General features: G+C 44.6%; 1 protein-coding gene across 4 annotated transcripts in view; it reads right to left on the bottom strand.

The window, feature by feature from the left end:
- The window catches only part of LOC118514336 (semaphorin-2A-like), a 270841-nt gene that overhangs the window by 21228 nt on the left and 225651 nt on the right, over nucleotides 1–23962 (bottom strand). For all 4 annotated transcript variants that reach the window (XM_036061148.1, XM_036061145.1, XM_036061146.1 and 1 more), the window contains exons 6-8: nucleotides 22348–22455; nucleotides 15205–15342; nucleotides 13962–14094 (exon numbers count right to left, since the gene is read on the bottom strand). In XM_036061148.1, the coding sequence (XP_035917041.1) occupies nucleotides 13962–14094; nucleotides 15205–15342; nucleotides 22348–22455 (379 nt within the window). The remainder of the gene's footprint in view (nucleotides 1–13961; nucleotides 14095–15204; nucleotides 15343–22347; nucleotides 22456–23962) is intronic.

Genomic DNA, 23962 nt, shown 5'->3' with positions numbered 1-23962 from the left:
GTACACAGCATTTACTGTCATCTAAAAGAACTCGTCTCAAATTTACTGCAACTCGAATGGCGTCGGAAAGACTGAACCCAGAATGCGCGAAATGAAAATTTACCCCAAACGTCACACATTGGCCGACCTGGCGTCCCTGAATGTGGAAATTCACGCTTGACCATGTGTGCCCGGAATGCTGGAAACATACAAACGAATATTTTTGTACCAGTCCTCTTATGTGAACCCTACCCATCTCATACTCACGGAGACATCGTATGAAGTCTGTCGCGGCTTGGACGGAGCAACAGAAAAAAATGCTTTGAATATGCTTTTTTAATGTGTCGTCGCTTTCGTCATTTCCCAGAATCCACTTTTCCGCCATCCGGTATGGTAACACACAAATAACGACTTACGAGCATTGGGAGGTTTGGGCGACCGGCCTTCACACTACGGGCGTACTCGCCCGATGATGACTTTTCCGTTGTCCCGAGGGTTTTTAGCGTTTTTATTTTTGAACTTTAACTTACACCATTCGAATAAATGGACGGTTGGGGAGTTTGTAACTCTCGGGGTTTGAGAGTTTTCGGTCAACTAATGGAAGGGATATCGCGTGTCGCGCCGCTGGGAAGGGAACAGATATTTACTGAATATTGCATTTCGTTATTTGCTCTGATGAGGAAGAAGTTAGGATTTTTGTGGGTTGTTATGGGCTTTTCGGCGTAGGGTATCAGCCAGTCAGTATCAGTTATCGTTACCGTACAGGCCGAAACTAATTACACCAGCAACAAAATGTTCCTGATATGGCGAAAAGAACAGACTCTAACTGCTTAGAGTTATGTTATTATTTCCTCAATTAGTTAAGTGAGCGTTCTTCATAAATTTTCCTGATTTTTTAGAGTAGCTAATGCCTAAAAAGAGGCCAGAACTACAACCTCAAGAGGTCTTGTGCCTGCCGCGACTTACAGACTTGCTTGGCTTAAATCTATCCGTAGCAGGATCGACTAATCCTGCGTTGAAATCACCAAAAATGCACCGAAAAACATGTTTTTAATAATCTTATGATCATAAACTGATTTTGTGTTTGTACAGAACGTTGCAATAGAACTAGATCTCGTAATCGCAGCAAATTCAATCTGAAAATAGAAGCAATAACATCTGCTCTTATTTGATGTTTGATGTCAACACAGTCAACAGTTCGTACGAACGTCGCTTTCCTGACCGATGACTCATGTGCGACTCGTGCATCATAAATTGTACTGGCACACCGATTAAACATTTAATATCCTCTCCCCAAGAAGTCCATGCCAACGTGTAAAATATGTAGGAAGAATAAAGTGCAAAAAAAAAAAACCGTCAGCTCAAAATCACGTTATCCCATGCAAGTGTCGCTGCTTTTGGCACGAAGTGCTGTGTGTCGTCCCATGTCGCTGCAAAGGAATGCTGTTGCACTTCCGTCTTTGCATAGCAGCAATAATTTCCAACCGTTTTCTTTCCCCCCGCATTAGGCAGCTGATGGATAAATTGTAAAAGTCGTTACAGCGCGACTTGTACGTTCATCACCACCGTCACCCCGGTCCCGGGCTTCAAAGTGTGCCACCATCAGAGCAGTCTCTCGATACGACGACGCACACAGATGATGAGGGAATATTGAAATTTTCTCTCGAGGGGGGGAAGCTTGGCCACCGTGGATGGAAAGTGGAAAATCGTTTACAGATGCAACGACGCCAGTTTTTGCGGTATCGCCTGGGATATCGCAATATTGCAATCGTTGCATGCGTTGGATCCCACGCGCTAAATACTTCTTACCATGCTGCACACGGGACAGACGGCGACAAACCGGGGTCCGGGCTGGCGGTGGAAACACATTTTTATGCATGAAACGGACGGAAATTATCATAGTAATGATACGGGCCGCGCGACGGAACCTGATCGTGTCGTTGGCCAAAATGATTCTACAAAACTCTTACAGCTGGTTGGACGACGAGGAACCAGTTTGTTTCTGGTGGTGGCGTACGTCAGGTTGCAAATTGATTATTAAATCTGTTAGATGATGATGGGATTCGAAGAAGAGTGCATGATGTTATGATTTTTATAGCCGGTAAAAGAAGGATAAGGATATATTTAATATATATTAATGCCGTATTTAATGCCGTATTTAAACATATGGAAGCGTACGGTTATGGTGACGGTATCAAATTTATATACTTCTCACTATCTTTCAAAACAAACTTTTTCAATTTCAAAAAGAGATTGACTTCCTGCGGGAAGAATTTAGTGTTTTACGATGAAAAAAAAAAGAAGGGCTCAAATCCTAGGATATACTAGACCACCACCCTAAAAAGAAACCCTAACGGGAAAAATCCAGCTGATAGAATGCATCTCGGCAAAAGTAGACACGCGAAGACAAACCAACACTTTCGCCCGAAGAAACAATCAACGCGCGCGAACGTCTGGCAATGCAGGCAAAGTGCTGCCGAGGGGTTAGTAGAGATACCAAAAAACTTCCGTCCGAAATTTATCGATAAAGAAGATTATAAACTCCAATCATTCCGGATTCAGGAAGCGGAGTGTTAGACCATGCTACTTTGTGTTTGTGCTTCCCCCCCCCCCCCCCCCCCTTCTATCACTCTCGCTTGCAGCATAAGCTTCCGTGGTGAAATAGAAGAAAGAAAGAAAAAAAAACCTGATTGGAGTCTGATTAAAATAATCGTACTTTATTGGATGCGAAAGTTTGGCGTACTGTGCGGCCAAGCAAGGCTGCCGAGGCGCCTCGGCATTCATGGAAGTGTGATCGTATTTTATTCCATTCTCAGGTAGCTCGGAATCGAAAAGTTTTTTCTCGTGCAAAAACACACGAGCCAAACACATACAAGCTGTATAAGGGAACAATATGCTCGCCAAACAAAATGGAACAAACAGTTAGCCGGGCGGTAGGTGTCCCATTTCGGAATCCAATTCATAGCTTTGTAGTGAAAGAATGCACTTTTCAGTTTGGGGAAAAAGCTGTGCAATCCTATACTTTACTTATATTTGAGTCTTTGAAAATTGTATAAGCAGACAGCTGTTTTCTCTAAAATTTACTGCCACAGCATTTTTTCTATTAAGAATTTAATTTATCAAAGTGGAAAAAAGCAGTGAAAACCAAGCAAAAATCAGAACACACCAAAATACTTCCTAAATGCTTCCTAACCTTACTTCCCTCGAGTGGCCAGTGTTCAGTAGCCATTTTGGGTTTTTTGTTTTACTTTGTTTGGTTTGGTCACTTGCTCCCTCCCTATCGCTCTCCAACGCCCTTAATTTAACTCTCACCGTGCGGTAGAGCAGTGTGAACCGTTTATCTTCATTCGCTAAAATGAAAATTAAAACTTTCACCATTTTCGTGTGACCTGTGTGGCAACAGGGGGTGAGTGGGTTTTTTCTCCTAGTCTTGTGCTACTGGGTGTTTGCTCTCACAAAAAGCCACAAAAATGCAGCAATAAAAGTGGAGGAAGAGGAATTGGCAATGGTCAGACGGCTAGGGTCAACATCGGTCTGAGTGAAAGTGCATACACTGTTAGACTAACGAACGCACGGTACGCTGTTCAACTCGGTGTGAGAGAGAGTGCTATGGTTAGCCTGATGGGGTTGCGCTGGTGGCACTCACGGGGAGGAATAGTTTAATTTTAATTTATTTTTAAAGGGAACAAAAAGGAGCTGTTGCAAAATTCGCACATGGAACTGATTTCAGAGTCTTACTTAAGGAATAATAAAATAAAAAGGAAATAAATAGTACCATTAGTTTTTAATGTGAAATGAATCTAAAACAAATACTTTATTAAAACATTATTTAAAATAAGTTATTCTACTCACACGGCCGGTAAAAAAAATGTGCTAAGTGCCACAACCCGAATGTCAATGGAGACGCCTGGTGTCTTACCTAATATAATGGCATTTCTTCTGCTCGGTGCATTTTTCAACGCAACTGTATCCCTTTCATTAACGGCATTATTTTGCAGGCTCACCAGAGAGAGAGAGGGAAAGCGAACAAAACCACACCATAAGTGCAGGACAAAATTGCACGAAAACACTTCTACACCACGGATTTACTGCCATTACAGGGGGGGCCTCTCGTCATCTCGTGTATGCAACAACGGTACGGAATGAATGTACCGTGAACACACAGCCAAAAAAAACACACCTTCACGATGATGATAATAACTGTATCAGGAAAGGTAGAGTGTGAAACAAAAAAATCACTTAACCACCTTTCCGCTTCCCTTTCCGTACACAACTCCCTGGCATCACCACCACCGTCACCGTGGATTGTGGATCACGTTTCCGTGAATGGTTTGCAAGTAAAAGCGAGCAAAACAACCGTACAAAAATGAAACAAAACAACAAAAACATACCCTGGATGAAATAATTTTTATGATTACTATTATTACATTTCAACGACAAAACTCGACATGCTGACGACACATCAACAGGGGGTAAGACACTCGAACGTAATGACAGGATGTTAGTGGGGTTTTTTTGCGGGTTCTACTGTGTCTGCCCGTGCTGGGGAGGAGCACAAAGGTGGGAATATTTTGTGAGGTGTGAGCCAAAACCTGAAAATGCTTCACACCTTCGCTTTGTGAGTGAGCCGGGTGAAAGGAATGGTGACGACGCGGTTGGTAGTGTCGGTGAGGTGAGTTGAGGTGGATCATTAACTTTGTTTGGTTGTTTGCTAGTAGAAAAGAATTGTTAAATGATGCAGTCAACTTTTGCAGGAAGTCTTTTTTTTTTAAAGCAACTGTCGAATAAAAAATTAACAGAAAATTTGAGCAAACCCCCTATTTTAAGCTTGTTTGCAGAATAAAATATAAGAATGTTAATAAAATAAATGGAAAGAAAGTTTTCCTATCAATTCCTGGCTAGCTGCTAGCCAGATACATGAAAAAGCACAACACAAACCTTCGAAAGCGTATGATTGCTTTTCGAGCTCATTCATCATCACATCATTTTCTAAAGCTCGCACATGAAGTTAATCGAACGCTCAAGCTTCCATGGCCTTCCACGTACCTGATTGATGCATTGGATTGCATATTTCTACGTGTAATGTAATCTTTGCACCAGCGTAGAACAAGAACGGCAAATAGGGGGAGCAAAAATCCCTTCCTTACTCCTCAACCTTCCATTCCAAGTGTGTCGTCAACGTAAAAGCGCTTTGCGCAAAAAGGTTACCATTTTTCCTCGAGCTCCTATTTTCCTCGAAACCATCTAGTAGTAGAGTAAGCTTTCATGTTTGTTCCCACACCTTTTACGTCAAGAAAATATGACACAACCAATTTAACAACACCAAAAGGCGACGGCACATTGCCGAGCAGTACAGAGAGCGTTCCGCCGGGGAATCCTGGAAAGCGGCAAATCGTTTGCACTATTTTCCATCAAACTGAAAACCGATTTTAAAACAACTTTGCTGAGCGTACGTTGTTCACAGACCGGAGGTGATCCCAGATGGTAGTACACTTTAGAAAAAAAGGGCGCTAGATCGGATACCGTGGATAGTGTGTGGATGGAAAACTATCGCTTCCGGAATGTATTGGCATTTCCTGATTCTTAAGCTGAAAAAAACACCCTCTCCTCGGGAAAAATATTTGCATAAACTTGCAGAAGAGGAAGCAAAAGAAAGAAAGGGGAAAAAAGTACGCTGTATACAAACAGTTTCACATGAGAAAATTCAAAAATTGACAAGAGTGAAAAACACTGAGCGGAAAAACACAGCAAGGAAAAAGAAACGAAGCAAACTTAAGCTTGCTAGCGCGAACGAAAAATGCTTTCACTTTACACCTGAGATTGGTGCATAATAGCACCAATCCCTAGCACAGTCACACAAGGCTGCTGCTGCTGGACGGGAAAGGCGGGGGGGCGGCCATCTCCCACCCCACCCACCTCCCAAACTGTTTTGCAATGAATCAACGGGACCCGCCCGGGAATGCTGTGAAACAAGAGCTAATACAAGAAAAGAACCGAAACGTGATGTGTCGGCAATAGCCGGGCAAAAAGAAGGCAAAACTCCCTGCTGCTGTGTACTCTAGACTCACAGCTCTAGCCCCGCGTGGATCGATCGAGGAAAGAAACAGACGGGACAGGAGGAAGACAATGGTGGAGGTGAGTGTCGGTTCTAGTGCAGCAACACACATCGATACGCGAGTGTGCAGTTGAAAGAGCAAACAGTAAAAATCTGCACAGGCAAGACAGTTTCTCTCTGTGTGTATACGCTAGCTGGTTGGCTGGCTGTGTAGCTGTGTAGTCGCTACCATATTGCCATGCAAATAAGGTCAGTGCTGATGATGATGGTGCATTTAGTGCTTTTTTTTCTCTTCCAAAGTAGGTGTGTAAAATGCAGAGCACGAGCAAGAGAAACAGTGCACCACGATCGAGAAAAGCTTTCCACGGCAGAAAAGCTTATGCACGCTGGTACGGTTTGCTGGTGTTAAGAATAAACACTGGCCCGTTTCGGTGACCCGACGGAGGAGCTGTTTGAAAGCGGGGTTTTTTTTTCATGGGCAGGTACGATGGGAAATGCTTTCACCGCGTGGCGGTTGTTGCCGATGATGACGATGATGATGTAGATGCATGTGTTCAAGTCTTACAAGGAAAAAGATCAAGTGCATATGGTGGAACGAATGTTGTTGAGATTGATGAAGTAAAGCAAAAACACCCTTACAACAGGAATGGGGGTGGAGCACAGAAGGGAGGGGTACTAAAAGCGCAAATGTGTTTGTCAACTTCGTCCTCGAGACACGGTAGTTAAATGCAGTACACATCCACACACAGAAACACTCTAATGCCGATGGTTTCCCCCTTTGTTAAATAGGTGTGAAACAGTTTACATTTTTGCTTAACACACGTCGGCCAAAAGAAAAGCGGGAGGCGGTTGCACCAAGTTCACTGACAGGACACACCCCCCCCACCCGGACAGGATGACAGGATATTTTCTAATTCTTACCGTGCAGCATGCCCCGATGAATGACGGTGAGGTGAACGTAGGGACGAAAGTCATTTAGACACTCTCGAGCGTAAGGGATACTCGGTCGAGTTGCGAGTAGCAGCTTTTTATGAGTGGCCCCGCGTGAGATTCCACCCTCTTTGAATGAAGGTGTTGGTTGGTTGCACAAATAAGACATAAAAAAACCCGGGATGGGGTGAAGAAACAAAAAAATCGCACAGGCACAAAGTTGCTTACCGACCTCTGCATTGAGTGACTGGCCGGCCACGTCAAAACGGACCAAGTCAAATGGGTTGAAGACGACGTGCACGAAGAGTAAATAGTTCCTCGCTAGTTTTATCTCACCTCCCCCCGTCCTGCTGCTGCTGCTCATCCGTCATCAGCGGATGAATGTGGTCGGAGAGAGCTTTGCTCGGGGCACTATATGCCGACCCTTTTGCTGGGCTACATTTGAATAGTGCTTAATATTTGCTTATCGCCCGTCCTGGAGTGCTTGGAGTGGATTTTAAATCCTTTAGTAGTGCTGTGGCCACTGGTAGACAGTAGCTCATGGATGGATGTGGATAGGGTGCGAACGAAGTCACCATTCATAATGTAGACGAAGGTGTACAAGCATAAAAGAAACTAATGCATCCATTCCGACACATTAGTATCATAGTGTGGCATACGCTGTACAGCTAAGAGCAAGCTGAACGGAATATCCGTTAAAAATATACTGGAAACAAGACACTTTGGGGGTACAGAAAATCAATTTAAGATAGTTTTAAAAACAGCTGCAAAGCTCGAATCACAATTTGAGGAGTTCAAGAATGATCTTGCAACGAATTAACCAAGGCCTCAGCGTAAGCATTGCTAGGCCGCCAGCGATATACTTGGCTGATGAAAATTACGCTCACGATAATTTGGTTTAATCCTGAACGATACAAGTATTTAGCAATTCGACATCACCATTAACAGAAATTTATAAAATAACCTAACTCTTCTAAACATTCAACCTTATCCATCAAAAACGAATGATCATCATTTCTTCCACTCACAAGCGTTTATGGAACTCGATCTATGAAGAAACTGAACGACAGAATCTAAAAAAGCCCTACTGCCCTGCTGCACGTACTATTCACACAGTAAAAAGCAAATAGAGGAAAGCTTTTGAATAGTTTTAGTAACAAGTCAACCGGGCACCAGGGTTTGCCTGACCCCGTGCCTGAAGGAAAACCTAACCAGAGGGGAAAGGAAAAGTCAATGCGCCCTTTTGCATTTGTCTATGTGGGCGTGTGGGTACCACCGACGGCCTAGTAGCTAAAACGCCTTTGCACTCGCATCGCCCAAGCGCATAGCTGCGCAAATTTCTGCATGCTGAATAATGGATGAACGCGACCGGGCACGGGTCAGTTCGTTTGCTGCTTACGGTCTCGACCTCTCGAGCATAAATCAGTCGACCAAAGTCGGCATATTTAATGGGAACCAAACAAACACACACTCGCTCGCTCAATTGCTGATTTTAAGATGCGTCGGGTTGCGATAACACAAGCTACAAAATATGGAATTCTTCTCTTCTACCTTTGGGAAACCGTGGTTCAAAATGAAACGGTGAATTGACGTACGGATGACGTCAAAAGACGAAAAAGGTTCTCGCGATTGCCAAGCCGAACTGCAATTCTATATCATTGTAATGCGGGTTAACAGAGAATGGAAGGTCGAGGGATTTGATTAACGGATAATGTTGTTGATAAAACCCCGTGCCTTTTTTGTTGGACGAAAGAGCATCCATATTTTGGCAATGGCGGAATTCTTTTTATATGACCAATACGCCAAGTTTTCACAGAAAAAAAGGCACTGATAGGCCCCCGCCCGATACACCACATGGTTAGAAATTTAATAGCTCTTTTACGCCATCTTTTTCTTGCTTCGTGCAAAACCTGGTGGTTTAACTTTTATAGTGCCGCCAACCCACCCCTCCCGAAAAAAACAGTAGCTCCATTTTTTCGCTCCACCTTTTCCGGAACGGCAGATTGAGTTTGAGAAAATTATTTTACAACCTGCTGCGGTTTTTAAGGGCCCTCTGCTGAGGCTGTTGTTGCAGTGCCGTATAGTGTGGTAACAGCTGCCATTGCCATCGAATATTACACACCTTTGGCGTACCGCAAACGGTGTTTCGAGGCGTGATGGCCAGGTTTTTAACAACCGATATGACGACTTTTACGATTTCCTCTTTGTAGCCCGAGCAGCCGGACCCGGCAACAGCACACGTACCTACGTATGTATGGCTGGAAATAATTTTTCCAACCGGCTTTTTTACCCACCGGATGGAATACGCTCCGGTGGAAGGTTAGGGAAAAGTTTCGCCCAGTAAAGGGAGTGGGACCCAGGTGGAAGCTGGCCCAAGAAGAAACCAAAGGTGATGCTCGGTTTTGTGTGGAGTAATAGAAAATAGCTTTCAAATAAAAAAATCTTGAACCATTCCGGCTCAGAAGCTCGAGCTGAGGCTGGATCCATTTTACGGCACCAAAAAGGGAACAAAAAGGGAACCTTATTTTGAGCGAACGAAGGTGAATGAAAAATCGTCACACCTTCAGCCCTCACACGGAAGCAAAACAAGGAAAATAGATTTTACGGTGTGCCAATGCGCGCTGGGTGCACGTTGACTTCTCGGAATCATAATTTACCACATTACGTGACGATGTACCGAATTTTCCAAACCGAATGTCCTTTTTTTTTGGGAAATTATTTTAGAGTCAGAGTCCGGGTCTTCATCAAAAAAGGGGGAAGAAAATGGAAAAAATGGAATGAGAAAATATGGTCAATCACCTTAGGGGCTGTTACAGTTCTTGGGTTTTGAAGAAAAACTGTCGCATTCGTTTGAGATTTTTTCCCTCAGAAGAGAGTGCACACACACATTGCCGGATTCATAATGCGATGAAGTTCATAAAAAGGCATCCATCACACCGAATCGGACACGGTATCCCGAGTTCAAAATTCGTCGTGAGGACAGATTGAGGTTACGAATGGAAAATATAATTGAGTTATAACTGCCCCGAACAAAAAAAGATGGATATTTGCGCTCGCTCGCCTCGTGTACGCAATTTTGGGTGCTGGGCCCCACCCAACGACTGCAAGCTGACCTCGCAGCATTGCAACAGCTGCCATGGAAAATGGAAAAAGTTGAAAGGACAAAAATGATTATTCTATGCCTGATGGCTCCCAAGCACAGCAAACAGCCCGACTGGCTATTGTTTTTGCTTACGAGATGCGGGAAACTTTCGAATCTCTGCCCCGAGGGGGTTTTCTTTTTGCACAAAGAAGCCAAATAAAAGTCATAAGAGTTTGGGGCAGAAAAAAAAATCGCCAAACTTGTGTGGGACCGAAAAATCTCACCTCGAGGGTTGGATGAGATATCAACAATACGTAAATCTAATAACCAGAAATAAGGGAAAATGCTAAACAGTGGTGTACGCACCCTTCTTTCTTGGAACTCAAAAACTAAGGAAAAGATTGCTGAAAGAATAATAACGCCTCCAAAGCCGAGGGTGCTTGAAAATGGGGGCAAAAGAAAGCGAGCGTCTCCAGCCAAAACCGGGAGAGGAGGTGATAAAATAAAATCTAATAGAAAATAATACATCTCGAGTTAATTTAGTACCGAAGGACCGGGAGTTTTCTCTCGTTTGGGAACGACCCCCCTACCGAAATGGACCGCGCCATTTGCATAGATATTACTCCCCGGAGGGATACTTGTTAGCACATAGATAGCACCGACACACGCACAGGCCCGAAAAGAACAAATAATTCCACACTTGTCAGTGTGTGTCTTCGAAGGCATCCCATTTGTGTACACACGCAGGATCGCCCTGTAAACCATCAGGATGTGAAGGAGAAGAAGGTTGGTAAAACCTTCATGCAAACGAAGCCACCTTTTGTTGGGAGGGATATTAGGTTCCTATTTCTCTAAATAAAGAAAGGACAATTTGAGGAATGATGAAGGAATGACCCGAAAGGAAAAACATGTCCTAAATAAGTGCTGAGCGAACAAGGGAAATAAGAAATAGATTGTTTTTCCTAGCTTTTTCTCACTTTCAAAAGTACAAATGAACTTTAAATCAACAATTGGAACAGAATGCTAGTACAATGGAAGGCACTGTAAAAATAAGACGCCCAGCAAGAGAAAAACCCATTTCTTCCCACCAAAAATTCCGGGATGAAAACCGAGCTGCTGGCATGTTTATTGTACGGGAACATCCGAGCAATTTTCATCCTTACTTTTTTGCTCCATAAGCTCATCAAACCTTTTCTATCCTTTTTGCTTCTTCCAGCGCTTCGTTTCCCTCATCAAGCCGTCACTTCCTTTGCCGAGTGAGAAGGTAACCCATTCGACCGTCCCTAATTGCATATAAATTGTGCGAAAAGGCAACTAACCGAAAGTGCTCTAACGCTTCCCCCCCGTATCCACGACAGCCGCAGAGTAAAGCAGTGACTGTCATCGAGACACGGCGGTACCTGATCCCGCGTGTGGCCAGGAAGAAAAAAAAATCCCTTTTTCCATTGAAATACACCTCCACACACACACACACAACGTTTCGCGAGATTGGGTTGCTTTAAAAGACGGCGGCGGGCACGACACGGTGCTGTGGATCACCCAACCGGACCGGAGAAACAAATTTGAATTGCAAAAGATGGATGTCAATGGTCACTTTCATCCCCAGGGGAAATATTATGAGCCAGGAAAGCAGAGGAGAGAGAGAGAGAGCGTACGAGAGACAGCATTTTCACCCTTTCGTCATCATTATTCTTCTGAGTGGCAAGGAATTAGGTGAGGGAAAGAGGCCGGGCGAGGTACGAATTTGAATATGATTAAAGCAAATTTTCAACCGCTTGCAATCATTTGCTTCCCCCTCGAAGCCCCGAGAAAGCGGAAGGGAAGTCAAACGCACACAGAGCGAAGGAGTAAATTGTTCTTCGAATATCGCGTGACGAAAGGATTGCGCTGGTATAAACGGTTTGATGAGCAGGACGCGCCCAGCAAGGAAAACCCCCGGTCGGACAACAGAGATCTTTCATTAATGTGGTTGTCGGCACTTTTCATTATGTGGTTGGGTTTTTTTGTTGTTGTTGGGCAAGTCCTTCCTTTTTTCTCCCTCTGTTCCGGGCATAGCGCGAGCAGGAAGCAAGGGAAAGCAAATACAAATGAAACACCCGCGGAAAGATCAAGCACGACTCTGGCGCAAGGGTTTTTGATGAAGTCGGGGAAAGTAATTTAGAATCCTTTTTCTTGTTGCCGATTTTTTTTCTCGCTCTCCGCTTTGCTGAGCGGTCTGTGCTTCTGTCTGTCCATTAAATCTTAGTGGACCACTTCAAATGATTGCTGGCAATCTTGGTCGTTTGGATTGGTGATGTTGTGTTTCTTTTTTCTTTTGGGTTGTTGTCTTAGTTCGCTGAGTGGGAATTTGCGCCTCACGCCGTTCGAAAGTGGATAATTGGATAGAAGGTATGGTAGTGAGGAACAGAAGTGATGATTTTAAATAACACTAGATATAAAATAAGCTCGGAACACGACTTCAAAGTCAAAAAGAATAATTTGGAAGTTAACGTCTTGGCTCAATCGACTTAGATACATCTCAATTTCTTCAATGTAACAGCAGCATGTAGGATACAATATTTATTACCAGCATGTGTTTGACATTTGTCCAACGAAATATTGACATTTAAAAACTACTTTCAAAAACCGCATCCAACACCGCTGGCCCACAAACACACACAGCGACCGAATTGATTAATGACGTCCTTCGCCCGAAGCGAGTCCTACCAGCCTGGCGACTAATCGTTTTCATGTTCTTTGGCCAATGTGTGGCCTTTCGTTGGTGACCGCACAGGTACAGGTACATCCAGGACACCGTGCAATACAAACACACAAACACCGAGTAACAGAAACCACCAACACCAGCAGTAGCAGCGGCGAAACATGTCATTAGCAGTTAATTACAACAGTTCGGACACATTCACGCAAACCGCAAGACGAGCGACGACGGAGAGCCTCGGGAGTTGGTAAAAGATGGGCTTCGGTTCTGTGTATGTGTGTGCTGACGGCCTGGCAGGTCCGCGTGTACCAGGCGGCCAGTAAGACAAGTTTTGCGGTTTGTTATGCCCAAACCAAAGCAACCTCAAGACGTTTCCGGCCGACGTGCTCGATCCTGGTCATTACTGATGCTCATTTCTATGCGTTCTACACAAACCCAACCAACCGACCGACGTTCGGGAACGTGCTTCGGGATCAGTTTTCCGGGATTTGAAGCCCGGTCCCAAACCGCCCAAAATACGCCTCCGCATTGCAGAAAATGGCGTACCGGACCTCCAGAACGATGGTCAGATATTGGAGATTAGTAGGCCTGGAAGGTGCGACGAGCTACATTTCCCGACGCCTGTCACAATCCGGTGTACAAATTGATAAATTACCTCACCGCAAACGATCGAGAGCGGAGCATAGCGCCTTCTTCTTCTCGGTGGACTACGCATGGACATTTGAACGGAAGAGAGAAAAAAAAACTGGAGCAACGTGTCCTGGAGCGCTCCCAGACGTCGGCAAATGTAGGACGTCGTCTTGCTCTGAATTCTGAAGCTCTTGGAGTGCTTCAGTTCTCAAAGGACGACGAACATCTTTCCGCTGGTTCGGTACCAAGTTTGACAACAATTGCGCACCCTAGCGGTAGAAGAAACGATTCCGCCGTTCAGTTTTCCTGCTCCCTAAAACAAACCAGAACCGAATGGTTCCCGTGCAAAACGGTGCCAACACAAGCAAGGGACAACGAGGCAAATCTGCCACACATAAAACATCACAAGCTTTCCAACGCAGCAGCAGCTGGCAACACTGCAGTGAGCATCCAGAGAGGCGCACATTGTCCGTACGTCTTCTGGCACGATATGGAGCCGTCGGCTATATGGGTTACAACGTGGTGTCGGGTGGTGCGGGTGTAACCGGTTCCCGGAGTAAGAGATTAAGACCATAAATTATACTCACTATCAAGCCACTTGGAGTCGTATTTCAGGGTACGCTTGAAGTTAAACACCTTCTTGCCAGTTGTCATGTTGTACAGATCGGTGCGGAATATCACCGTGTCGGCCTTGGTGAATTCGGCGTTCGTGCCGGAGTACTGAAACGAGAAAACAGGAACGAGCGTGTGAAAACCGTGAATGAAGCATGTACAGGTAGTTGCGACGAAACGGGGCACGCAACAGTGTTAGCGAAGTCAGTAATAAAATTAGTTCCCAAACGAATAAATCAATTCGGGCTACACAGCAAAAGGGAAGGAAGGTTACTTCGGGAAGGGATCAAACCGTGGGATGAGTCCCCAAAATTGATGTGCGGGGGAACAGACAGTTCCCAGAGGGTTGAGCAAAGGGAAGCGCCGTGAGAAGCAATCCTTGCCAGCTCGAACGCGCTTTCACGATAACGAAAAACTGTCACTAAAAAGAAGGATGACGTAAGCACTGCACACACATCCTTTGCTGTCTTTCGCGCTTGTGAGGAGACCCATTATCGGTGGCTATTGTCACCGCGCCACTGGTAAAAGGTACGCTCGCTCGCACGCTCACCGTGTGGATATATGTATGTGTTCCAATATTTCAGCTTATCTCACACTTGCCAGAATAGCAAAAAATAATAGTCGAAGAAAAGAAACAACGAGCCAAGAATTGGTGGCAGGCAGGTCTTGCTTCACCCGGCTGGAGAAACTGTGTCAGTGTGATGCTAGGGATGTTTGTAGCGGACCACGCGTTTCTACAACCAATCAATGCGAGCGCCAGTGAAGTGTGAGAGATTTCCGAATAAGAAAATGCATAAATTTCTTCCAAACCTCACAACCATCGCATGCCTCAGCAGCCGTGAGCAGTGAGGTGAGACACAAGCGATGATAGCGAGTAGCGTGTGAAGTTGCTTGCGACTGTTGAGACGATAAAAGCATCCACTGTCAGCTTCGCTTCAAGACTAGAGCAGCGAATGGATAAGAATGTGCATTCGAACGGGGATCGAATGGGAATAAATAAGGCATCCTCACATATTAGGAAACGTGGGCAAGCTGTGAAGGAGCCGTTTATAGACGACAAGCATATTTTCACTTGATAAGCAGTTTTTTTGTTTGGATTCTCTCATCGGCTTCAGGAAGCAACTTTACAAAGTTGGCTCAAAGCTTCACAAATAATTTCAGCCTCCAGATAGTGTCTTCTCTCAAACAACTTAAACTCTAATGAGCGACTCCACTTACCAATGCTGGCAAATCGCCCGGATTGCCTTGCTCCACGTAGATGGCCGTCGAGTTGTCGTATGGATCGTAGGGACATTTGGCGATGCCCAACCCAATCCCGGGCACGTACTCCGACCGCGGCAGGTGCGTTAGATTTGACTGAAAAAAACAATAGAGAAAAACATTATACATTATCAGCTCTTCAAGAAGGGAAAGAGAGAGAACTAAAACAAAATGAGTTAAAAAATGAAATCCACTTTCCACGCTATTTTACGCTTGAAATGAAGGAAGCTTCAATATACTGGATCGATTCCGTTCGAACCGTTCGGATGACACTAAACAGTGAGTAAAAATATGGTAGTGAGCGGATGATTAAGCGAAAACGCGAGAACAAACGAAATGAACCAGCAACAACAAAAAAACCTCTCAACACAGCCGAATTTTGGAAAGCGTTCGGAAAAGCGAAAGGAAAACAAAACCGCGAACGAAATTCACGTTTGCAGCGGTGGTATATAAATTTTTCAAACAAAACCCAACGAGTGATCAATTTTACGCGTTTGGCGAGGGTACAGAAACTCGACGAAGAGAGCGAAGGATTAGAAGGTGAATGAAGCGAAACGAAATGGCAAAGAGGGAAGCAACGAGAGTCCCACGTTTGTCATCATTGTTGTCTATAGTGGATTGCCATTTTTTAAACTGTTTTTTTTTCTCCTCTGTTGGCTCTTTTCTATTCCTGGTAGAGCTACGCCTTCATTGCCACAAAAAATCAAACATCAAAATTGCTCCATCCGCTCATCATTACTCGGCAGCCAGAGCGCGTACACACATGGAAGGAAGCCGACTAGGGAGATTCCCATTTTTCAATCGAATATGTATTGATTACACACGGTCAGCGTACAGTGGACAAAAAAAGAGTTGGCCATTCGCTGAACGAACCGGCGAAAAGACAAAACAAATGAAAAACAAACACACTAGACTTGATCAAACTCGATCGCTACCGGAGAATAAAAATGGAGGGAGGAATAAACCCGAAGCCATGTTTATGAAAAAGAAGTAGGAAAACGCTAGCGAGCGCGCGTAAATCGAGAATAGAGAAAAGTTGATCAATAGACTGAGTACATTTTGGGGCGATGAATGGCTAAAAATGACAACCAGGATAAATGAATGAAAACAGGACCAAGCGGACCAAGTGCTGGGAGGCTTGAAAGTGAGCATGTTGTTGCCCATTGTGCCACCGATGTAGCGCGGAGTGTGTTGTCATTTTTCGTGGAAACTTTAAAAAAACTCCAATTGCACAAAAAAAAAAAACGGAACACGATCTGGGGTAAGTGACAGTGGGTTGAAAAGCTTTCCATTTGTTCCGCTACTGTATGATCATTGACAATTCGGGAAAAATAGAAAGCAGCACATGACTAGAAACGAAGGCAAGGAAAACGGATTGCCGTCCAATATTTTTTGGGGAAGAAGGTTTCCCTTTTCGCGAGTGTGTGTCCCCTGGTGACATAAATATTAGATGGAATTTCAAACAAAGCCCCACACGAGGAAACTTTAGCTCGGCAAATAAACACCGTCCAATAAATGCGTCTGTGCGCCTGCCGTCCCTGCCGGGAAATTCGTGCATTCCTCTCTTTTTTTTCCTGTGTGCGTTTGTTGATTTGCGTTAGCGAGGACCATGGCCATCCGGAATGGTGACATTTTACGGAAGCATTTTTCAATTCCATCCCACTGTAGGCCGGCGGTATGTGGAGCCCTATTTTTCGCATTCGGCTTTCATGCAGCACACCGCACACTCACGTCTAGTTTTATTTTGTTTTTAGTCAATGATGAATGAGGAAAACCCGACCCCCCCCACAGAAACGGGAAACAATAACGCATAAATGCTGTTAAAATATCATCCCGAAAGGAATGTGGGGCGAGCATTCGTTTCGTACCTCGTTTCGTTGCCAATCACAGGCGCTGAATGATTATAGTTTGTTTGCCAAATACTTTGATTTGCACGTGAACTGATTGGACATTTTGTGTGCATTATGTGTGTGTGTGTTTTTCGTGTGACAAAGCCACCAACTATCATCACAAATCGGTGCACAATGAACGTTCGCTTAAAAGAGCTCTTGCACTAAATGACGCAAGCAGCAAGGCAAAAGCACGCGCACCTCAGTTTATTTATTCGCGCTATGAATAATATTGAGCGAATAAAAATTTCATACGTTTCGGGTAAAGCTCCCTGTCCGGGATACGAATGGAAGTATTTGGTATTTTTGTGGCCGGCCGAATTTTTTGAAATGGTAAACAAACCAGGACACAAGCCACTAAATGCCTCCGAGAGACGTTTGGTGAAGGAGATGGTCAGCTTAAAATAGTTTTGCCCAGGGAAAAATTGAAAGGTATTTATGTTTTGGGGAAAATAGACAAGCTAAACAAGTATTCCTCTTCTAACTAGTAAAGAGTCCCTGCAATGTCCAAAAAGCTTAACTATTCAAACCAGAAAATGCTACACACTCTCCAAAGACATAACCATAAATCTACCGAGCCTTGCATCCTATGTGCGTAGATCGTGCCGTACCGCGCCGGTTACCGGCCTAAAGTGAACAACCAGTCGTTAGCTGGGAACAAGCTAGTGATAAATTAAAAACTGCATCGCGAATGAATCACGTCGTACGCAGACTGTGGAACTGTCACTGACTTTTTCTCTCTCCACTCCACTCTGTTTGTCTGAGATTGATTCCCTTTTTTTGGTTCGGTTGTCTTCTACGGGGTTTCCTTTCCCCACGTCAGTCAAAGCTAGACGAGTCACGTCGGTGCAGCTGCTAGAACGCGGGAGAACGGGAAACAGATTGCATCGAAGATTTATGCGCAATCTTGTTGTCAGTCGGATAGAACCGTACAGCTTATGGATTATTGGTGGTTTTAAAGATGGCACCAACAATAAAAACCACCGCGCTTTCAATATTTCTCCACACACCATAAATCACCGGGAACAATGTGATCTTTATTATTACATTTTTATCGTTTGGCAGATTGCTGCATTAGTCGGGGATGAGTTTTACAAGGGGCTTTTCTATTGTTGGATGTATCAATCAATCAAAATTGATTACACGTTAAATATTGTCGGGAGCGTTTTTAACTTCATCGTTTAGTTGCTTCTTATTGAGCACTCGAAAAGACATCTTCGGATCACTATTAGTCAACATTTTTCGAATTTTTTAAACTATATCTATCTCTTCAACATCAATATGTCCTCCATCGTGGCAGGACAGGTTTCCACTAACGAGACGATTACAGCCGCACAGTTGACTGAAACGTGTGCATTTAATGATCCTTTTTATCGTACCGCCAGTGTTACGACAGGGAATGGTAATTAAAGCCATCGTCGACAGTGGTGGCGTGGCACGATCGATTAATTACTTTCGCTTCATTACATTTACCACCAAACGCGATTTAGCGCTGCGATTCAATCCTTTCTAGAGCTCTAGCCCTGCTTCAACAAAGTTTCACTCGAACGGATGAAGGACACTTTTGAAAAACTGTTCCACTTCAACTCCAATGCGCTCCCCCTGTGGAGCTCACTCCATGTTTTCTCTGCCGGCAAATGGGAAGCAAACAAAAAAAACTTTTTGACTAAAGTCTCTCCCTTTCTCTCTCTTGCTCTCTCTCTCTGTGTGTGGAAACAATTGTATATGTACAGCCAAACCCTCTCGGAAGAAGGGATCGTCATCAAGTGCGCACAAAGTTTTCCACTTGATTGAGTTTTCGTAACTGCTGAACAGTGATGCACCAAACATCGACGATGTCGGGGGAGCTATGAGCCTTATTATTCCGCAACCGTGCGAGAGTTTTCGAGAATTGCCTCCTGCTTTGATAAGGTTTGCTGTGCTGGGAAGCGGGTTTTTTGTCCTAATATTTATCGCGACTGTTTGTGGTTCGGAAAGAAGGAACCAGCTTTCCCTTAGCTGAAGAAAGGAGAGTAGCAACGAAGAAGGAAATGCGACGTCGCCTTTTGAAAATCTATATTACAAATGCAATCGACTGGAAGAATGCGATAATGTTGTCGTAAGCTGAAGGTGCCAAAAATCGAAGGGTGGAAAAGCCGATGATGATTTCCTTGGTGTAAAAGTCGAAGGAAAAACTCTGAGCATAAAGGGGGGTAGGGGCCAAGGTATGATGAGAATTGGCCCATTTTCGACAACACGCTTTAAGAGATGCTTTAAATATTTCATTCCTATTTAATAGCACTTTTAATTCTATACCAGGACCTTACTATTTTACTCATAGCTAACGCATTCCACGAGCCTTTGTGCTTGGCTTGAAACCATCCGTTTTGGGACATTTGTTTATTTAATTAGATTTGTGCTTTTTACGAGCTGCAAACACACCATCGTCGGCTACTATCAGCGAGGGCCCCGCAGACAAAACTCTACGACGTCATTAACCGGTCCGGACGAAGCCGGAAATCACGCTTTTGCATGCACATCCTAACAAAACTCCTTACAGTCCTCACCATCTTAAGCCTCGCGAAGCTGTGGTTGTGTGTGGGGTTTTTGTTGTTGTTCCGTTTCTCTCCTAAGACGATTAGCTTCAAGCATGCTAGAGACAGGACAGTGTACAGATATACAGCCCAACTACACGGAAATTACATTTGACGCACAAGTTTTTGGTCTAGCCGAGTTTACGACTTTTAAATAATCCTCGCTACCGCCGGATTCGAGAGCCCAGTATTCACGCGAAACACGCTCACGATTGACACCATTTCAGCATGAAAAATCATTTGCCTTTCAGCTAGATGGCAAGATGGAAAATGAAGATGATATTACGGGCCCCCGGTTGACAAAGACGTCGAAAAGCGTCTCACCAGGGTCCACCAGAACGGGAGAGACGTTTAATGAGCCTATAATCTTTGATGGATGTTGACACTGTCGACGAGCGTTAACGGTTTATAGTGGCGGTGTCTTTGCTTACGGTGGACTATGCACTGCCAAAGATTCTTCCCCGAAGTCAAACATACACTTCCGCGCAAGCAAGTTTCGTGCTGCCAAACAACGATCCTTTGATGAGTTAAATTTTGTAATTTAATTTAATGTAAACGACATTTAGGATACTGCGGGCGAGCGCGGTCCTGGTTTGAACGTAAAACCAGCTCCGAAAGGAACTGAAGAACCTGCCTGCCTCCATAACGCGTTAAGGTCGATTTCATTAAGGAAATGCCACGTGCCATAATGATCGGTCGGCCAAAAGCCGTTCGGGCCAAGCAGCTTCCCGGTCGATAATTGTTTGGTGATTTCGTCACAAGGATAAAGTTCACCTTTAAGGGTCACATACACCGTTTCACAGCTCTGAACAAGTGCCACGGGTTGGGAAGAATGGGAGGATGCTTTCCCTGAGGCCTTTCGCGCTAAAGACGTGTCTATGTGTTCTCACACTGCTCTGATCCATTATTAAATAATAATCTCGGCAACATTCCATTCTCCCGTTCGGTATTTTATCGATTTTGAAGCTCCTATTTCAGAATGCCTAAATGTCATTTCCCGAAACTCCTCAAAGCGGCAAGGGTTGCGAAGTGGCCGGGCGGGATTTAAAGTTTTAATGCCTGTTAGTATAATGTGGAGGGACGACACTCAGTCTCATCGCTTTTAAAAGCAAGGGCCCGAGAAATTCCCATACTATGGAATGTTTGGCTGCACGCAGGTGGTACATCCTTCGCCTGTATCTACCAATTTGCAAACAACATCGTAAGGGGATGATGTTTTTAATAGGAATTCCACGCTTCCTCTTCCTGACCGAACGTCCGCCACAGGGTGGGGTTTATTTTTTCTTAATCCCCAAGCAACACCAGGCGAAATAAATCCGACATCCCCGACTTCCATTCCAAAAACCTGCTGCTGCTGCTAAAGGCCACTCGAAAAGGGAAAACAATAACATTATGATACGGAACAAATGAGGTCCCGCCGAGGTGTCGAATGTGGGAGAATGGGCCACACGTAATGACCAGAGCGAGCGCGCGCGCGCAAACGACGTTAATTTTTATTGCAACGGATTATGCCTTAAGAGGATATTATGATGGTTTAAAACTGTGGCCGCAACACCGGTGGCCGCCACAACCACGCAATGTCCGACGAGATATCCCATCTCGGCAGCTTTTGTGCACAATGTCTCTCTCCCTTTTGCTCTTTTCCCTTTCGGACGGTCCCTTTTACCCGTGAACTCTTGGCGCACCTTCAAAGTCTCGCAGGTGGAGCCACCGCGCCGTTTTAACTACCAACCACCCATTAAAACCTTCCGCCAGCACCAAATTGCATTGCGCTTCTTGGTGGGTGACACGTTTTAAGGTGACACACCACCGCTCACGGCTTATGCCGTGAAAGCCTCATTTGCTGTGCGATGCAAAGCGAAAACAAGAAATAAAAATAAAACTTTCCACCTTTTATGTTTCTGCCCGCACTGGAGTATGAGTGTGGCGTGTGGCTTGATTTTTGACTCACCACAACTCGGACTCGGGAAGAAGGTATGACGCATAGGCGGTCACCGTTTTAGAGCGAGCGCAAATGGACGAGGTTAAGGGTTAGAGGCTGGGATGAGGGAAGGACACTGTTCACACAAAGCGATTTTCTTTTGTTCGCTAATGAACGGATCGCGACCAGCAGAGCTCCCTGCTTTCGCCACGACCTTTCTAAATGGTAATTGTGACATTCGCTTAGGACAATTATGGCGAGCGATACTTGTGTCGAGTTGCAGCTGGGCATCGATTGTTTGAGGTTGGTGCTAATGGGGTTCTCTAAGGATTGCTTCATTAGAGGTTTATTATTTGACGCTCTCGTATATCAAATTAGTAAAAGAGGGTGGAATTTGACTAATTACTTTATCAAAAAGAAATATTTATATAAAAACCGTATTAGGTCTTCATATGGCAGGACTGGGGTTCTAATCTCATCCAGACCGTCAGACTACGGGTGGAATTGAGTCACAGAAAGCCAGCAATGGCAGGCCGAAACATTTCAAGGTTGTAGTGCCAAGAAAAAAGAAAAAATCTATTCTTATATTTTATCATTTTTGCTTCCAAAAATTGCTAAGATTTACTTTGATAGTATATAAAAATTCTAAATATTAAACAGACAGCACTTTTTAAAAATGATTTTAAATATTTGTTGTATTGGTTCACAAAATACTTACGTAAATCACCAGATCCTTCGGGTTGTGCGCATTGGTACCGCAGATGTACAACCGATTGCCACTGTCCATGGGCTGAATCACTCGGATGTGGTTCTTGCAATCAAACATCTGCAAAAATAAACAGTAAAACAAATTGAAAAACAACCATTAATACATGAAGCGAAATTTTCAGAAACTCGTATTAAACAAACCGCAGATCACAAGAGTACTACACTATGTTGGAGTGAAATTGAAAATGATAGCCACAATTTCCGTTTGCGGTGAAGATGGGACATTGGTTTTTAAAAACAAAAAATGCCGACAGTAAAGCAATATCAACCGGCGTTGTTTAGTTACCGAGAAGTGATGGCTGGAATGCACCGAAACGGTATACATCTAATACCTTCAAATTGATTTTTGTTTCGAATCTAAAATTTCACCCCACCAGTAACGGAGTGTGTGCGCTCCGGTTGCAACTTTGTCGTCTGCATCTGCGAGTTGCATTGACTGGAGCGCGACACAGACACACGCTCCTGCCCATCACATTTCATTGATGGAAAATGTGGCCAGCATCGCTATAGTCCCGTCGACGAGCAACTTTCCAACAATAAACAACACCGGTAAAGCGCATTGCTTTACAGCGAGCAGCGATTCTGGTGTCTGGTGGCCCGAGAGCATGAAAAGCACGCGAGCTTTAACTTTGGCAATGGCCTCCATCGGTGCACGCGCATAGAGCGATGTGAGCGGGTGTGTCGCGCCATATGGTTCTCCCATGGGAAAAGTACGATAAATATAAATTATACTTTCTCTAATAACTTCAATAAATTCCTCCCCATATTGTTTCTACTGGGGGGAGTAAAACCAGGGACGAACAAAAAAAAGGGGCGACAAGTGGAGCTCTCCACCATTTTGTGCCGTGGTGCATTGTTGTTCTACCACCGTCGCCCATCGATATCAGCAGGGCGGAAAATCATGCGGTTCGCCTTTATTTGAACGCACCTTGCCGGCGGGTATGCATTTGCGTGAATAGTGAGCACTGCAAAAGGGGGCAAAATCACTTCTCTGCCGGTGACACTTCTCGTCGACCGTTCCACGCAGAGTAAAGCACCAGGCGCCTCCATCGTGTGCGGGAGACCCTAGTGGAACAGGTACGGTTTACATTGCCCGTGCTGCGCCTGCGGAATGCGGAAGAGAATTATGAATATTGACGTTGGAATTTATGTGCAACCTCGCATGAAGGAGAAGTTTGCAGCCAGTCAGTTCTAGTGGGTCCTACTGGGTGGATCCCTTGAGACCTCGGAGGTGGATCTTGGTCCCTCTCGAGAGCGACGGTGTCGCAAAGATCCATCAGTAAAGGTAAGAGCATGAGGGGCCTAGCATCTTCTGCACGCGAGATGTCACATATGCAGCCTCTCACATACACACACACACTCCTGCTGTGTGCCATAAATTCTCGCAGCTGCACAGCACCGGCAAGTTTCGGCGAAGCGCTCGCAGAAGATTGTGGCGATAATTTATTGTAATAACTTTAACAATTAATAACTTGATATGTGCAATTTACCTAATAGAAAATGGCCGCTCATGCATACATACACTACCGGGCGGGAGACACCCATCTGGATGTGCACTTACATCT

The sequence above is a fragment of the Anopheles stephensi genome, chromosome 3 (genome assembly GCF_013141755.1).
Source record: "Anopheles stephensi strain Indian chromosome 3, UCI_ANSTEP_V1.0, whole genome shotgun sequence".
Taxonomy (NCBI): Eukaryota; Metazoa; Arthropoda; class Insecta; order Diptera; family Culicidae; genus Anopheles; species Anopheles stephensi.
The sequence above is the reverse complement of the archived record's forward strand: the minus strand, read 5'-3'. Positions and strand labels throughout refer to the sequence as shown.